Source organism: Schistocerca americana, chromosome 4 (genome assembly GCF_021461395.2).
Source record: "Schistocerca americana isolate TAMUIC-IGC-003095 chromosome 4, iqSchAmer2.1, whole genome shotgun sequence".
Classification (NCBI taxonomy): Eukaryota; Metazoa; Arthropoda; class Insecta; order Orthoptera; family Acrididae; genus Schistocerca; species Schistocerca americana.
Window position 1 is genome coordinate 584,846,336 of NC_060122.1, and position 17,053 is coordinate 584,863,388.

A 17,053-nucleotide genomic window follows, 5' to 3' on the forward strand; every position below is an offset into this window, starting at 1 on the left:
CAAAAGTCAGATGGTATATTGCCAGACTCCTACATTCTACACACCAATGTGAATAGTCGTTTTTGTTGCCACTTCCCCCCATTCTTTTAGGAATTCTGATGGAATGTTAGCTATCCCCTTTGCCTTATTTGATCTTAAGTCCTCCAAAGCTCTTTAAAATTCTGATTCTAATACTGGATATTCTCTCCTCTAAATCGAGTCCTGTTTCTTCTTCTATTACATCAGTCAAATCGTCCACCTCATAGAGGCCTTAAATGTACTCTTTCCACCTATCTACTCTCTCCTCTATATTTAACAGAGGAATTCCCATTGCACTCTTCACATTAACGCCCTTGCTTTTAATTTCACTGAAGATTGTTTCGATTTTCCTATGCTCTTAGTCAGTCCTTCCGACAATCATTTCTTTTTTGATTTCTTCACATTTTTCTTGCGCCTACTTCATATTAATTTCCCTGTAATTCCTATTTATTTCATTCCGCAGTGGCTTGTATTTCCGTATTCCTGAACTTTCTATAACATTCGTGTTCTTCCTTCTTTCATCAGTCAATGAAAGTATTTCTTCTGTTACACATGGTTCCTTCGCACTTACCTTCTTTGTACCTATGTTTTTCTTTCCCACTTCTGTGGTTGCCCTTTTTAAAGATGTCAATTCCTCTTCAACTGTTTTGCCTCCTGAGCTATTCCTTATTGCCGTATCTTTAGCCTTCGGAACTTCAAATGTGTCTTGTCATTCCTTAGTACTTCCATACCCCATTTGTTTGTGTACTGATTCTTCCTGACTTGTCTCTTGAACTTCAGCCTGCTATTCATCACTACTACATTATGATCCACATCTGTATCTCTCCTGGGTGCCCCTTACATATCAGTATCTGATTTCGGAATCTCCATCTGACAATGATGTAATACAACTGAAATCTTCCCATGTGACCCAGCCTTTTCACGTACACCTCCTCCTTTCGTAATTCTCGAACAGAGTATTTGTTATTACTAGCTGAAATTTATGACAGAACTCTGCTAGTCTTTCTCCTCTCTCATTCCTTGTCCCAATCTGGTATTCTCCTGTAACCATTTCTTCTACTCCTTCCCCTGCAACTGCATGACTACTAAATTTTCATCTCGCTTTACGTACTTTATTACCCTTTCAGTATCCTCACATACTTTCTCTATCTCTTGATCTTCAGCTTTTGACTTCGGTATACCTGAACTATTGTCGTCTATTCTGGTAAGTACAACCTTATCACTGAACTGTTCACAGTAACACACTCTCTGCCCTACCTTCCTATTCATAATGGATCCTACTCCCGTTCCACCATTTGCTGCTGTTGTTGATATTACCCTATACTCCTCTGACCAGAAATCCTTGTCTTCTTTCCATTTCACTTCACTGACCCCTACTGTATCTATATTGAGCCTTTGCATTTCCCTTTTCAGATTTTCTAGCTTCCCTACCACATTCAAGCTTCTGACGTTCCACGCCCCGACTCGTACGTTATCCTTTTGTTGGTTATTCAATCTTTTTCTCATGGTCACCTCCCCCTTGGCAGTCCCATCCCAGAGATCTGAATGGGGGACTATTCTGGAATCTTTTGCCAAAGGAGATCTCCAAGACACTTTTTCAATTACAGGCCACATGTCCTGTGGGTACACATTACGTGTCTTTAATGCAGTGGTCCCCATTGCCTTCTGCATCCTCATACTGTTAATCATTGCTGATTCTTCTGCCTTTCGGGGCAGTTTCCCATCCAAAGGACAAGAGAGTGCCCTGAACCTGTGTCCGCTCCTCTGGCCTCTTTGACAAGGCCGTTGGCAGACAGAGAGTTGCTCCTTATGCCGGAAGTCTTCGGCCGCCAATGTTGATTATTAATCAAAATTTAAGCGGGGGTGACTTTTGAACCCAGGACCAAGGATGTTTTGATTACTAGAAGTGTCAATGTGGGAACTTTTAAAAATACTATTACCTTTAAACGATTTGCACTACAATCCTGCAACAAACGCCACTGGCATTCTAGTTTGTTAATGTCAAGAGCCATTGTTCCATTTATAAAAGTTTGCAATTGCACAAAAAATACATTTTCGAAGTATTATTACAACTTGTTGATTGGCTAACAATACAAGCCACTGACCATCAATCTACTCTGTGAAAACCACACAACAATAGCACTTCCCATTTCCACAATATTTGCTCTGTAAATAGGAATAATAATAGTAAGTCAAACAATGGGAAATCCAGGATGGAATGTAACAATCCAGAGAAGGGAAGTTGCTATTGACCATATAGAGGAGACGCGCGAGCGCGCGCGCGCGCGCGCGCACGCGCACGCGCACGCGCACGCGCACGCGCACGCGCACGCGCACGCGCACGCGCACGCGCACGCGCACGCGCACGCGCACACGCACACGCACGCGCACACGCACACGCACACACACACACGTACGTACATCTGCAGTCTCAGAGAGCTGAAACTACACTACTACTGCTGACAAAGGCCTTAATGGCTGAAAGCTATGATTGTGTGAATCTTTTTATCGTGCCTATCGCGACTCAGCATCTCCGCTATATTGTTACAATAATAACAGTAATACAGATTAAAATATATACAGGGTGATTCAAAAATGCATGTAAATATTTCAAGGGTGTATTTGTGAGGTAAATATAAGACAAAAATGTTCTATACAATTTTTTCCATACTTGGCTTATTACAGAGTTGTGAACAAAACAGGATAATACATTCAATACAACGTAAGGTATATAATTCCCAGAGTTCACAGTTTAATTACAGTGCATTTGGACTAACAACGCAAACTGATAAATAAACGTGACGTAACAAACTGAAACAATTCCTCGCGAAAACTGTATTAATTTAGGTCCTGTTGATTGAACTACAGCAATGCGCAATAACTAAGGAAAATTGAAGCATTTTACAGACTGTACTGTACTGTACTGTATTTGCACAAATCTTAATGCAATGCATGTTCAAAATGCTGTCCCTGAACTTGCAGACAGACCCGTGCTCGTCACATCAATGATCTCTGCACATTACACAGTCCGTTCAACTCTCCACGAATAATTTCACAACCACCTTCAATTCTTTGTTGTAGCACTTCTCTGTTCGGTACTGCAGAAGAATACACCAATGTCTTTAGTCGGCCCCATAAATAAAAGTCTAAAGGGTTCAGGTCAGGTGATCTGGCTGGCCAAGCAATTGGTCCTCCGCGACCTATCCATCGATGTGGATACGCAGAATTGAGGTACGCCCTTACGTTGCGGCTGTAATGGGCGGGAGCACCATCGTGCATAAACCACATGGTGGCTCGTGTTGCAAGAGGGACATCCTGTAACAATCCAGGCAATTCTCCCTCCAAAAATTCGCAGTACGCGTGCCCATTCAGCCTTGGAGGCAGAACATGAGGTCCGAGTAAGTAATTCCCCACAATACCACACCAAATGTTTATGGAGAATTGATGTTGATATCCACGCACAATTCTCGCGCCAGGATTCTCGACAGCCCACTGGTGCATATTATGCGAATTGATTACACCCGCACGAGTAAACATGGCCTCATCTGTGAATAATATCCGCCGAATGAACATTGGATCATTCAAATGACGCTCTTGTAACCACTGGCAGAATTGCTGACGGCGAGGATAGTCTTCAGGTGTCAATTCGTGCACTTTTTGCAGGTGAAATGGATGCAACTGTTGTCTCCGAAGCAGCCGCCATACGGTAGATTGTGGAAGTCGTACAGCTGCACTAATTTGTCTCGTACTGATAGATGGATCTTCGTCTACCAGGTCCAAAACATGTTCCTCGACGTTCACTGCATGCTCAAGTGGTCGACCTGAATGTGGCCCAGGACGAATGCCATACTCCCGCATACGTCTGTCCACAGATACAAACGTCTGATGACTTGGTAACCGTCTTCCTGGAAACAGCTCACTGTACCTTCGTCTTGCTGCAAGTGCATTTCCATCTGCTGCACCATACACAAGGTGCATATCAGCATACTCACTGTTTGAGTACATCATGTGCACGAAACCTTTAGCCTTCCGACGATGAATGAACGACAGGACGTACTTTTCCGTTACCAACAACATCAGCGCCATCTTCCGTACAGTAGGAGTAAACATCACGTGCAAACAAAAACAAACACTATTCATGCAGTTTCGAATCAACTGTTGGGAGATACGTATGTGAATTACGTACCAGAATATGGCATCCTGCTGCTTGCACTGCCGTCGTTTTGATACGGACATGACTTTCGTATTTAACGATAACTCTGGAATTAAACGTTTATGGAAAAACATTTATAGAACATTTTTGTCTTATATTTACCTCACAAATACACCCTTAAAATATTTACATGCATTTTTGAATCACCCTGTATAATAAAATGCAGACACAAAGAAAATATAGGAAAAGTATACACACAAAGGTTGACATTACAAAACAATGCCATAAAGATCAGGAGAGTACAGTTTAATAGAGCAGCTACAAAAAAGAGCACACTTTGTTGTGATATAACCTTTTTTAGAAAATCACAATAGAAGGCCATTTATTATACATACCAGTATTTAACATTAAATAAATATGTTTCTCACATACATTTACTGACAGTAATTGAAGTACTTCATCAGAAATACAATTCCCATCAACCCTTAGAATAGAAAATTCGTCAGAGGCTGAAATGTTTGTTCTGTTAGACACACTGAAAATTGCACTACAGTTCTAGCTGGCTACAAGAGCCTTATTTGTTATTTTGTTGAAGTGCACTGAAGGTAATGTGCCTCATTGTGCTGATTTACCCAAGAAAACTTGATTTCATTCCAGGCCCAAACAGCCTCACAGGCGGATGTTCCACGTAAGGGGTTATACTGAGTCTGATCATTCAATGAAGAATCTGGAGCTCTCTTTCTACAACTGTACATCTCCTACTTTTCCACTAAATATAATTTCATTCCTTTACATGCACTGTGTAGCACCAGCATTCCCTGTATAATACCTCGCACCGTGTGTTCCTCCTTAATAACATGTGCACCGAAGGCCATCTTATTTTGGGTGTATGTGTCATCTTTAATGCAGACATTGAACGAAGTACCAATTTTGTCAATATAATAGTAGTGAGAGCCATTAGAATTTATCCTATATACTACTGAATTACTAAAATTGTCCTGTTTTGTGACTACTGCTGTCTTTACATATCTATTTTTTTCCCAAGTGAACGAAGTAAGAACTTTTGTATTTTTGTATTCTAACATGATAGAATCCAAGGTTTTCATGAGTTTTGAAAAAATTCTGAGAAATTGGTGAAATAATGTTGTGAATACCAATTTTTGGAGCTGTACCATGATAAATTCCAACAACTGTGATCAAGCAAATTTTTGAGATTCTTTCTTGCATGGCCTACGTGCCAAGCCAGCCTGTCCTACAGGACAAAAGCAGTTCTTTCTAGTAAAAGCTGCTGACAGAGTACATTTTCATCTGTCTACTGAATGCACTAACATTTCATGTCACCAGCTAGTGAAGAGGGTGGTGTGAGACAAGTGTTATGTGGCTGCTACAAGATGCGTCATGGGGAGCACAGGACAGTGAAGTTGTTCTCTTCGTTTCTAACTTTCAGACTGAGCAGACAACTTCATGCCATCTGCATCTGTGTCTGTTCTCTCCGACTGCCCACTGGCCAATTCAAATATGAACCACCTTTCTCTCACCTTCCTAGTCTTGTTATTTTCTTTACTCTCACACTGGCAGACACCCCCACATTCTGGCCTGAATGAGCTCTCATGCACCCTGTACTGGTGGAATATAGTCAGAAGTTAATTTTATTTCTTCTTTGTATATCCATAATTAAAACGGACAACCTGGAATGTCAGCTAGTATAATATATGTTAAAAAATGACTTAATTCCTCCAGTTGTATTACGGTGCTGGTTTTATTGGCAACTAGTTTCGATGTTGTTACATCATCATCTTCAGGCCCATACTTGTTGACAGTAACCATATGTGTCCAACACATACTACTACTGGCGAAGAGTTCTCGGGCCACCCGGCTGGAAGCATACATTCACACATACTACTACCGTTAGACAGTAGTACTAATACTACTACTGGTAGACATATACGGTTACTATCAACAAGTATGGGCCTGAAGATGATGATGTAACAACATTAAAACTAGTTGCCAATAAAACCAACACCTTAATACAGCTGGGGAATTACGTCATTTTTTAACATAATTTTATTTCTCTCTTTCAGTTCAAACCCTCTCTACCATCCCTAACACAGGCAACATCCACAGAGGTGTGATCTGAACACAACTTTACATATGCCCTAGCCCCACGGATGAAGAGACTGAAACAATGTACAATGAAATAAATAAATTATTCAGATCATTGGAGACAAACATGTAAATGGAGCCTGGAAGACGAAAAGCTACATAATATAATTTTGCACAGAGCACAATTTAGCCATTCCTTATACAAGGTGGGGCAATAAAAGTGGCCCAGAGAACAGAGTTCCAGGGTACAAAGAAACAAAGCAGAAAAAGGAAATACAGTACTAACCTGACAATACCAGATGTTGAAAGTGACCACCATATCTCTTCACGCTTTTGGCTCCTAGTCAGCATGTTGCTGAAGGCAGATTGAACTTGGACAGCTGGAATTGCTGCAATGTCATCTGAAATCATCAGTCTTGATGACTGTGAGGTTTGTTGCTATACACCTTCGACTCCAGGGCTCCCACACAAAGTAATCGTACACTGATGGATCAAGTGATTTGGGTGGCCAGTTAGGGCCACGACCAGGCTGACCTCTGCTAACAGCTCTGTCAGTTTGGAGATCATGTAAATGTGCTATAAGTTTCGGCTGGCTGTATGGGTAGTTGCTCCATCCTGTTGGAAGCAACTGTGTGTCTTTTCCTCCTCAGTTAATGCTGCCACTCATCCAGGCCACTTTTATTTGCCGCCGACGGAGAAATGAATGCAATACAGTGGAAAGCAAAAGGGGGGGGGGGGAGTATATGAAAAGCTGGTAGGTATGATACTAGAATGAGATTTTCACTCTGCAGCGGAGTGTGCGCTGATATGAAACTTCCTGGCAGATTAAAACTGAGATTGGAACGTAGGAGACGAGGTACTGGCAGAAGTAAAGCTGTGAGTACCGGGCGTGAGTCGTGCTTCGGTAGCTCAGTTGGTAGAGCACTTGCGCGCGGAAGGCAAAGGTCCCGAGTTCGAGTCTCGGTCGGGCACACAGTTTTAATCTGCCAGGAAGTTTCAGGTATGATACTGTATAAATAATTTTACACCACCCTGAAAGAAACCCGACACCTGTAATATGATACTGTACAAATAATTTGACAGCACACTGAAAGGAACACAACACCTGTAATAGACACCCCTTCAGAATTATTGAGATACTTGGGAGAACGTAACATGACAAAACTATTCCACCTAGTATGCAAGATGTGAGATGCAAGAAATATCCTCAGACTTCATGAAGCATGTGCTGACATGTGTGAATAATACTGTACTACCAGTTTAATAAGTCATAGATGCATGATACTGATTGTTTACTGAATAATTTTTAAACAAACAGATCAATACATGGAGTCACTACTAAAAATAAGAATAAACTATGTGAAGATTGAGTTACTCTGTTTCATTATTCTGGAACATATGTTCTAAACAGCATGCCAGGCACTGTTCAGTTACTGATTAAGTTCAGTTCATAAGGAGCCTGAAACATTAATTGGTTGCCAACTCCTCCTACTCCAATGACTGTTTTTATATAAAACCAACTGCACAGTTCAACACAGTAATGTGACTGCCATAAATACATATTGTGAACTGTTTACCACTGCACAATGTGTGGTTGCAATAGCCTAAGAATGAGCTTACACACTTCCATGTGTAAACATTTAAGTGCATATGAGAAATATAAAGGACCATTTCATCTGGGATCCGTGGAAGAAACATTAAGACATCCCCCCCCTCTCTCTTTCCCATAAATATGTATTACATATCCTTGTTTCATCACAGGTTCTACACTGTTGAGGAGCTATGAATCTATGAAATGAAGAGTATATATTTATATTTCAACTGCTCTTTTGACTATTGGAAAAGAGAGGCAATAGGCCAAATGATCTTATTCTTGTTGATGTAATGGGCCACAATTTTGCTTTAACGGGCAGATTACAACCTTGTGGCAAATACTTTTTTTCAATGAAGAAAAACTGATTTCATCTGTTATTAGCACATTCAACAAACCAACTGATGTTTTACTAGGCTATGACAATTAGGAACAGTGTATTTCCTTTAATACCATAGAGAAAATTATGAAATTTCATTTTCAGTTTAGCCACTCATGCTGTAGGGCCCAATGGGAGATGTTCAGCTTTTCACCTGTTGAAGTTGTTGTTGTTGTTGTGGTCTTCAGTCCTGAGACTGGTTTGATGCAGCTCTCCATGCTACTCTATCCTGTGCAAGCTTTTTCATCTCCCAGTACCTACTGCAACCTACATCCTTCTGAATCTGTTTAGTGTATTCATCTCTTGGTCTCCCTCTACGATTTTTACCCTCCACGCTGCCCTCCAATACTAAATTGGTGATCCCTTGATGCCTCAGAACATGTCCTACCAACCGATCCCTTCTTCTGGTCAAGTTGTGCCACAAACTTCTCTTCTCCCCAATCCTATTCAATACTTCCTCATTAGTTATGTGATCTACCCATCTAATCTTCAGCATTCTTCTGTAGCACCACATTTCGAAAGCTTCTATTCTCTTCTTGTCCAAACTATTTATCGTCCATGTTTCACTTCCATACATGGCTACACTCCATACGAATACTTTCAGAAATGACTTCCTGACACTTATATCAATACTGGATGTTAACAAATTTCTCTTCTTCAGAAACGCTTTCCTTGCCATTGCCAGCCTACATTTTATATCCTCTCTACTTCGACCATCATCAGTTATTTTGCTCCCCAAATAGCAAAACTCCTTTACTACTTTAAGTGCCTCATTTCCTAGTCTAATTCCCGCAGCATCACCCGACTTAATTAGACTACATTCCATTATCCTTGTTTTGCTTTTGTTGATGTTCATCTTATATCCTCCTTTCAAGACACTGTCCATTCCATTCAACTGCTCTTCCAAGTCCTTTGCTGTCTCTGACAGAATTACAATGTCATCGGCGAACCTCAAAGTTTTTATTTCTTCTCCATGAATTTTAATACCTACTCCGAATTTTTCTTTTGTTTCCTTTACTGATTGCTCAATATACAGATTGAACAACATCGGGGAGAGGCTACAACCCTGTCTTACTCCCTTCCCAACCACTGCTTCCCTTTCATGTCCCTCGACTCTTATAACTGCCATCTGGTTTCTGTACAAATTGTAAATAGCCTTTCGCTCCCTGTATTTTACCCCTGCCACCTTTAGAATTTGAAAGAGAGTATTCCAGTCAACATTGTCAAAAGCTTTCTCTAAGTCTACAAATGCTAGAAACGTAGGTTTGCCTTTCCTTAATCTTTCTTCTAAGATAAGTCGCAAGGTCAGTATTGCCTCACGTGTTCCAGTGTTTCTACGGAATCCAAACTGATCTTCCCCGAGGTTGGCTTCTACTAGTTTTTCCATTCGTCTGTAAAGAATTCGTGTTAGTATTTTGCAGCTGTGACTTATTAAGCTGATGGTTCGGTAATTTTCACATCTGTCAACACCTGCTTTCTTTGGGATTGGAATTATTATATTCTTCTTGAAGTCTGAGGGTATTTCGCCTGTTTCATACATCTTGCTCACCAGATGGTAGAGTTTTGTCAGGACTGGCTCTCCCACGGCCGTCAGTAGTTCCAATGGAATATTGTCTACTCCGGGGGCCTTGTTGCGACTCAGGTCTTTCAGTGCTCCGTCAAACTCTTCACGCAGTATCGTATCTCCCATTTCATCTTCATCTACATCCTCCTCCATTTCCATAATATTGTCCTCAAGTACATCGCCCTTGTATAGACCCTCTATATACTCCTTCCACCTTTCTGCTTTCCCTTCTTTGCTTAGAACTGGGTTTCCATCTGAGCTCTTGATATTCATACAAGTCGTTCTCTTATCTCCAAAGGTCTCTTTAATTTTCCTGTAGGCGGTATCTATCTTACCCCTAGTGAGATAGGCCTCCACATCCTTACATTTGTCCTCTAGCCATCCCTGCTTAGCCATTTTGCACTTCCTGTCGATCTCATTTTTGAGACGTTTGTATTCCTTTTTGCCTGTTTCACTTACTGCATTCTTATATTTTCTCCTTTCATCAATTAAATTCAATATTTCTTCTGTTACCCAAGGATTTCTACTAGCCCTCATCTTTTTACCTACTTGATCCTCCGCTGCCTTTACTACTTCATCCCTCAAAGCTACCCATTCTTCTTCTACTGTATTTATTTCCCCCATTCCTGTCAATTGCTCCCTTATGCTCTCCCTGAATCTCTGTACAACCTCTGGTTCTTTTAGTTTATCCAGGTCCCATCTCCATAAATTCCCACCTTTTTGCAGTTTCTTCAGTTTTAATCTACAGGTCATAACCAATAGATTGTGGTCAGAGTCCACATCTGCCCCTGGAAATGTCTTACAATTTAAAACCTGGTTCCTAAATCTCTGTCTTACCATTATATAATCTATCTGATACCTTTTAGTATCTCCAGGGTTCTTCCATGTATACAACCTTCTTTCATGATTCTTAAACCAAGTGTTAGTTATGATTATGTTGTGCTCTGTGCAAAATTCTACCAGGCGGCTTCCTCTTTCATTTCTGTCCCCCAATCCATATTCACCTACTATGTTTCCTTCTCTCCCTTTTCCTACACTCGAATTCCAGTCACCCATGACTATTAAATTTTCGTCTCCCTTCACAGTTAAGTATTCACAAATGTCACATTCAGAATGGAAAGATACAACAGATGATTAAGCAGTACAAGACTTCAAGGAGAAGTGCATTTCCTATTTCATCGGTGAACAAAACACTGAATAAAATAATTTTGATTTATTTGTGATAGAGCAAATTCAAAAACTTCTAACTGGTCCTAATAACAGTTGCAGTAAAGCCTTTTGGAATGCAAAAATACTGATGATGGATATGGAGGGAGATGAAGAGTACTGGAAATGGAGTATGTCAACAAGGAAGACAGAAGAATGAAGAAAGAAAGTAACAGAGCTTGTTATTACTTTACGAACAAAATAAATGCACAGAAAAGAACCAGATTCCATATTTCTTTTTCTTGTTGTGTATATTTTGATTTTTTAATCTGTACTAATGAAAACTACTGCAGATCACTGTAATGCATGTAATCAGCCACAGTGGACAGTTTTCCAGTTTTTGTATTTCTTCAACTGACACACAAAGCAAGAAGTTACAATGAACATGTTTATGACTGGTGCAAAATATAGTTATTTGTCTGTTCAGGAAGTTTAAATAGGAATAACCCACATTTTTAAACAAAAAACTATGTTCCACAATGATCCACTCTATAGTTTTTACAGATCTATGTTCAGTATTTACTATACAAAACCAACTTGAGTCTTTGTTGCAATTGTCATTACACTGACTCTACTTAAAAAACCAAGTTTCATGCTATTAAAGTAGACTGTGGCAATAAGAGTAAAAATAACAAATTTAGTGAAAATACTTGAGATATATCTTTACTTAGTGTCAAATGCTCTTCTTGTCTCTACAGAAAATACACTGACACACACACACACACACACACACACACACACACACACACACACACACACACACACACACACACACACTCTGACGATACAATATAATAAACATTCAGTTATTCAAATTTATTTGTTTAGCCTTGAGAGGGTGACATACACAATTTGCAACAAAATTCCATGTTTCAGTAGCTGTCAAAATATCTCTTGCCGCACTCCACCACCTTTATTACTTGGTCAGTTAAAAAACTTTCATGTAGAAAACAGTTGACACACACACACACACACACACACACACACACACACACACACACACACTGCTCAAGTCCAACAATGCCTTTAAGGATCACTTGAATATTTCCTTTTAGGATTCTAGAAGTTCCTCTTATTCATAAGATCACAGAAATGCACTGTCATCTTCGGTTGCTTGCCTGTTCTTTCACAGCAACATAATTACAAATAAAATGGGCAGGAACATTCAATATATAACTTGTGTGACTGAGGCACTCTTTGACGATGAGATAGCTTCTTCCAAGTTGCTGTCCAGTTTTCGATATCCTGACGTATTAGGTCGTCTCCTGCCACGCCTGGAACGTCCTTCCAGTGCAAGAGCCAATATCTGCAACAATGGGCACATTGCACACAGCCTTCCTTTGTACCATTATACAACATATAAAAATATCTACCTTTTAAAATACTGTTTACCATACTGTGTGAAAATGCTTCAGAAAAAGTGGTAGCACTCATTTTAGGGCACTGACAGAGTTTTACTATGGCACTAAGCTACTTGCTTGATGGAGCCCATTTATGAAAGGTAAAGACATTGTAGAGACAGTTCTGGCGTTACACTTGATAATGGAAGCAAGGCTTAGGACAAATGAAGACATAATCACATTTCGATCTAGAAAAAGGATTTGACAGTGTAAAATGGTGCAGAATGTTCAAAATTACAAGAAAATATGTATAACTTATGTGGAATGACAAGATGTACAAGCACCAAGAGGGAACAATAAAAATGGAAGACCAAGGATAAAGTACTTGGATTAAACATGGTATAAGGAAGGGGTTTAATCTTCCACCTTACGTTCTATCTATACACTGAAGAAGCAATGACAGAAATAAATGAGAGGTTCAAGAGTGGGATTACACTTCAAGGTGAAAGACTACCAATGATAAGATTTGCTGATGACATTGTTATCCTCAGTGGAAGTGAAGCAGAATCACACGATCTGCTGAATTGAATGAACAGTCTTTGAGTACAGAATATGGGTTGAGATTAAACTGGAAAAGGATGAAAGTAATGAGAAGCAGCAGAAATGAGATTAGGGGTTACTCTAACATCAATCTAATCACAAAGTAGAAAAAGTTGAGATATTCTGGACCTTTGGAATCAAAATAACACACAATCAAGAAAGAAAAGCCAACTAGTACAGGCAAAGAGGGCATCCCTTGCCAAAAGAAGTTTACTAGTGTCGAACACTGGTCTCAACATGACGAGGAAATTTCTGAGACTGTACATCTGGAACACAGCTTTGTATGGTAGTGGATCATGGATTGTGTAGTGAAAGACTGGAACAGAAAAACTGGAACAGAAAGGAAACAAAGCACTTCAGATGTTGCACTACAGAAGATGTTGAAAATGGGTGTACTGAGAAGCAAGCATTCCAGGTTAAAGTGAACCTAATGTGTGATTTTTGAAAACTGACTTTCGTAATAACAAATGCTACTTATAAATAACTTAAATACTGAAAACAATCAATTTTTGACAAAATAATTTAACTGGATAGATAAAAAATCTACTCACCAAGTGGCAGCAGAGCACACACATAAAATATAGTTGTAATTAGGCAAGCTTTCGGGGTTCCTTCTTCAGGCAGAAGGGTTGAAGGGGAAGGAAGAAGGGTGAAGGAAAAGGACTGGAGAGGTCAAGGAAAAGGGGTAGAATTTGGAAGAGTCACCCAGAACCTCAGCTCAGGGGAGACTTACTGGATGGGATGAGAAGGAAAGACTTATTATTTGGGATTGCATCGGATGAGATTTGAAAACCTGAGAGTTTAAAGGTGGAAGACAGGGTAATATGCACGGCATAGATTGCTGTTTTAACAACATGCAGGAATTAATCAGAGTTGTCTTACCTGTCTATTCTCCACCGACCTGCTCCCACTTCTGTTACATACAATTAGCTTTACACTCTTATTAACTCATGCTTGATGTTCAAGCAGTAATCTTTGCCTTGCATATTACCCTGCCTTCCACCCTTAAGCTCTCAGGTTTTCAAATCTCACCCAATGTAGTCCCCAACAATCAGTCTTTTTTTCCCCTGACCAGCAGTTTTGGGCAACTCTCTCAAAATCTAGCCCTTTTCCTAGACCTCTCCAGTCTTTTTCCCTTCACCACTCTTCCATCCCCTTCAACCCTTCTGCCTGAAGAAGGAGCCACTGGCTCCGAAAGCTTCCCTAATTACACCCATCTTTTACGTATGTGCTCTACTGCCTTTTGGTGAATACATGTTTTTATCTATCCAATTAAATTATAGCTTAAACACTGGATTTCTTCCAAATAAGATTTGTTTTTCAAAATATGTAGTATTTTTATTTCTAGAAAATTTCTTTTTGGTCAGGCTTCAACAAAATACATAACAGTAAATTTGCCATAGTAATGTTGTCTGGCCCATACTCAAATTAACTGTAACAATACTTATTTTACTGCAACAGGAAATTGGATAAGATTATTGAGAACATTATTACATTTACTGTGAATGTAAGGAAATGAATGATTATGATAATTTTAATCTTTTATAAGTATGATGTGAAAATAACATCTGTTTTAAAAAATGAGAAAAGTTTCTGTAAATTCCTAACTTAAAATGGCAGGATATTGTATTTTTATGAAAGTTAGACTAAATGTGTGGTATTTAAGAACCTACACCACAATTCTAATAAATATTTAATAATTATCTGATAATTTGCTGTAATGGGTGTTGCATATTTTTTGTACTGGGTACTAAATGATTTTGTACTGAGAATTACATAGCACCTATATGGGCTTCCGGGTTTCCAGATGAAATATTACATAACCTAAAAAAAAAATTACACTGAATTACATGAAAATGATAATTTAAATAGTTTAAATTTTAATTCGAATTTTAATAATTGAAGGAGTCTCCAATAGTAACTGTTAAGTCTTGCCAGGAAAAGTTGAAATCTGACTCAGTGAAGTGGACGCAACATTTAGAAAAACAAAAAGAATGTAACAAAGCTAGGAGACTGAAAGTGAAGGAAAAAGTGGATAAAAACAAACATCTTGAAGAAGAGAATACAAATAAGATTTGAGAAAGAGTAAGATTGCATAGGGAGAAAAAGAAAGGTGTAGTTGCAACTACAGATGCTTCTGACTCACCTACTGAGACTTATCAATGTGCTCAGTCTTTTGGAAGAGCAGTAAATAAAGCAAAAACGTATTTGCCAATCAGTCCCCATAAGAAGATAACTGCTCTTAAACAACTGGCAGGTGACATTATTGGACCTGCGATTCCTTCAGCCCCTAAGAAAATCAGGTGATCATCAACTCTAACAAATGAAGTCAAATTAGAGATTCAAGAGTTGTTCTGCAGTGACAAAATTAATTGGCTGGCACCTGGCTGATAGGATGTCAAGTCTGACAAAAATCTTTTATCTGGGGAAGATCCCACATACTGAAGAGATATATGGTCATGTATATGAGGGGAAGCATATGAAGAATTTAAAGCTTCTCATCCAGAAGTAATCACTGGCATGTCAGCATCCTTTTCTTTAGGTCCTCAACATGTTATTTCAGTGATAAAACTCCTCATTGTGTTTATGTTTGCATACACCACAGCACTTTCATTAATTTCATAGAGGCTCTTTCAAAACACATATTAGGCTTCCCAAAGACCCTTAAACAACTAATATTAGCTTTAACATCCAATTTAGATGATGACAAATGTATGATAGGGGTCTGGAATGTTCCAATATTAACCTCCACATTCAAAAATTAATATATATATATATATATATATATATATATATATATATATATATATATATAATGGAAGGAAACATTCCACGTGGGAAAAATTATATATAAAAACAAAGATGAGGTGACTTACCGAACAAAAGCGCTGGCAGGTCGATAGACACACAAACAAACACAAACATACACACAAAATTCAAGCTTTCGCAACAAACTGTTGCCTCATCAGGAAAGAGGGAAGGAGAGGGGAAGACGAAAGGAAGTGGGTTTTAAGGGAGAGGGTAAGGAGTCATTCCAATCCCGGGAGCGGAAAGACTTACCTTAGGGGGAAAAAAGGACAGGTATACACTCGCACACACGCACATATCCATCCACACATACAGACACAAGCAGACATATTTCAAAATATGTGTGGATGGATATGTGCGTGTGTGCGAGTGTATACCTGTCCTTTTTTCCCCCTAAGGTAAGTCTTTCCGCTCCCGGGATTGGAATGACTCCTTACCCTCTCCCTTAAAACCCACTTCCTTTCGTCTTCCCCTCTCCTTCCCTCTTTCCTGATGAGGCAACAGTTTGTTGCGAAAGCTTGAATTTTGTGTGTATGTTTGTGTTTGTTTGTGTGTCTATCGACCTGCCAGCGCTTTTGTTCGGTAAGTCACCTCATCTTTGTTTTTTTTATATATATATATATATATATATATATATATATATATATATATATATATATATATATATATATTATCAGCTGGCAACAATGGGATGTTGACGTTGGTGAGTGCCATAAAGCGAATGACACTGATGGAACATATGAATTAGTGAGATATTAACTTGTGGAAAAAAATACACATTTTGAAACTGAGTATGTGAAGAAAGCCCAAGCTGCATATTTTGATAGACAGAGGGAAGACTTACTTGAAGAAGAAGAAAAAAAAAAAAAAAAAAGAGCAGTATTTCAGGTTGACTTTACAGAAAATTATTCAATGATATCACAACACAAAATTTGGTCTGCTCATTGGAATAATAATCAAATTTCCATTTTCACTTCAGTGGAATATTTCTAGCTTACATTAAGAATCATGTGAAGGACATCGAAAGTTTACATAATGACAAAGAGAAAGTTCTTCAAAAAGAGTTGGCATTTACGGAAAGATGGAATCATGTGTATCCCATACCACAAATACAGGGGTAACATGACTTCAGGCTGTATAACCAGAATCATTGTTGATATCTAAAGCATTTCAGTCAGAAGTAAAGACAGTTGGTATTTGTTCCGTAAAGACAGTTGGTACTTGTTCTCTGGAAGTTGAGCAACGAAGTGCTAGTACAAGGCTTTACTACAAGCAGGTCTACTAGATTGTG

At 39.1% G+C, this 17,053-nt stretch overlaps 1 protein-coding gene across 2 annotated transcripts in view; it reads right to left on the bottom strand.

Annotated features, from left to right (window-relative positions):
* Positions 1–11,815: 11,815 nt before the first annotated feature.
* LOC124613003 (trans-Golgi network integral membrane protein TGN38-like) overlaps positions 11,816–17,053 on the bottom strand; it is a 78,271-nt gene continuing 73,033 nt past the window's right edge. For both annotated transcript variants that reach the window (XM_047141556.1, XM_047141555.1), the window contains exon 4: positions 11,816–12,320. In XM_047141556.1, coding sequence (XP_046997512.1) covers positions 12,180–12,320 — 141 coding nt within the window. In that variant the 3' untranslated portion in view covers positions 11,816–12,179. The remainder of the gene's footprint in view (positions 12,321–17,053) is intronic.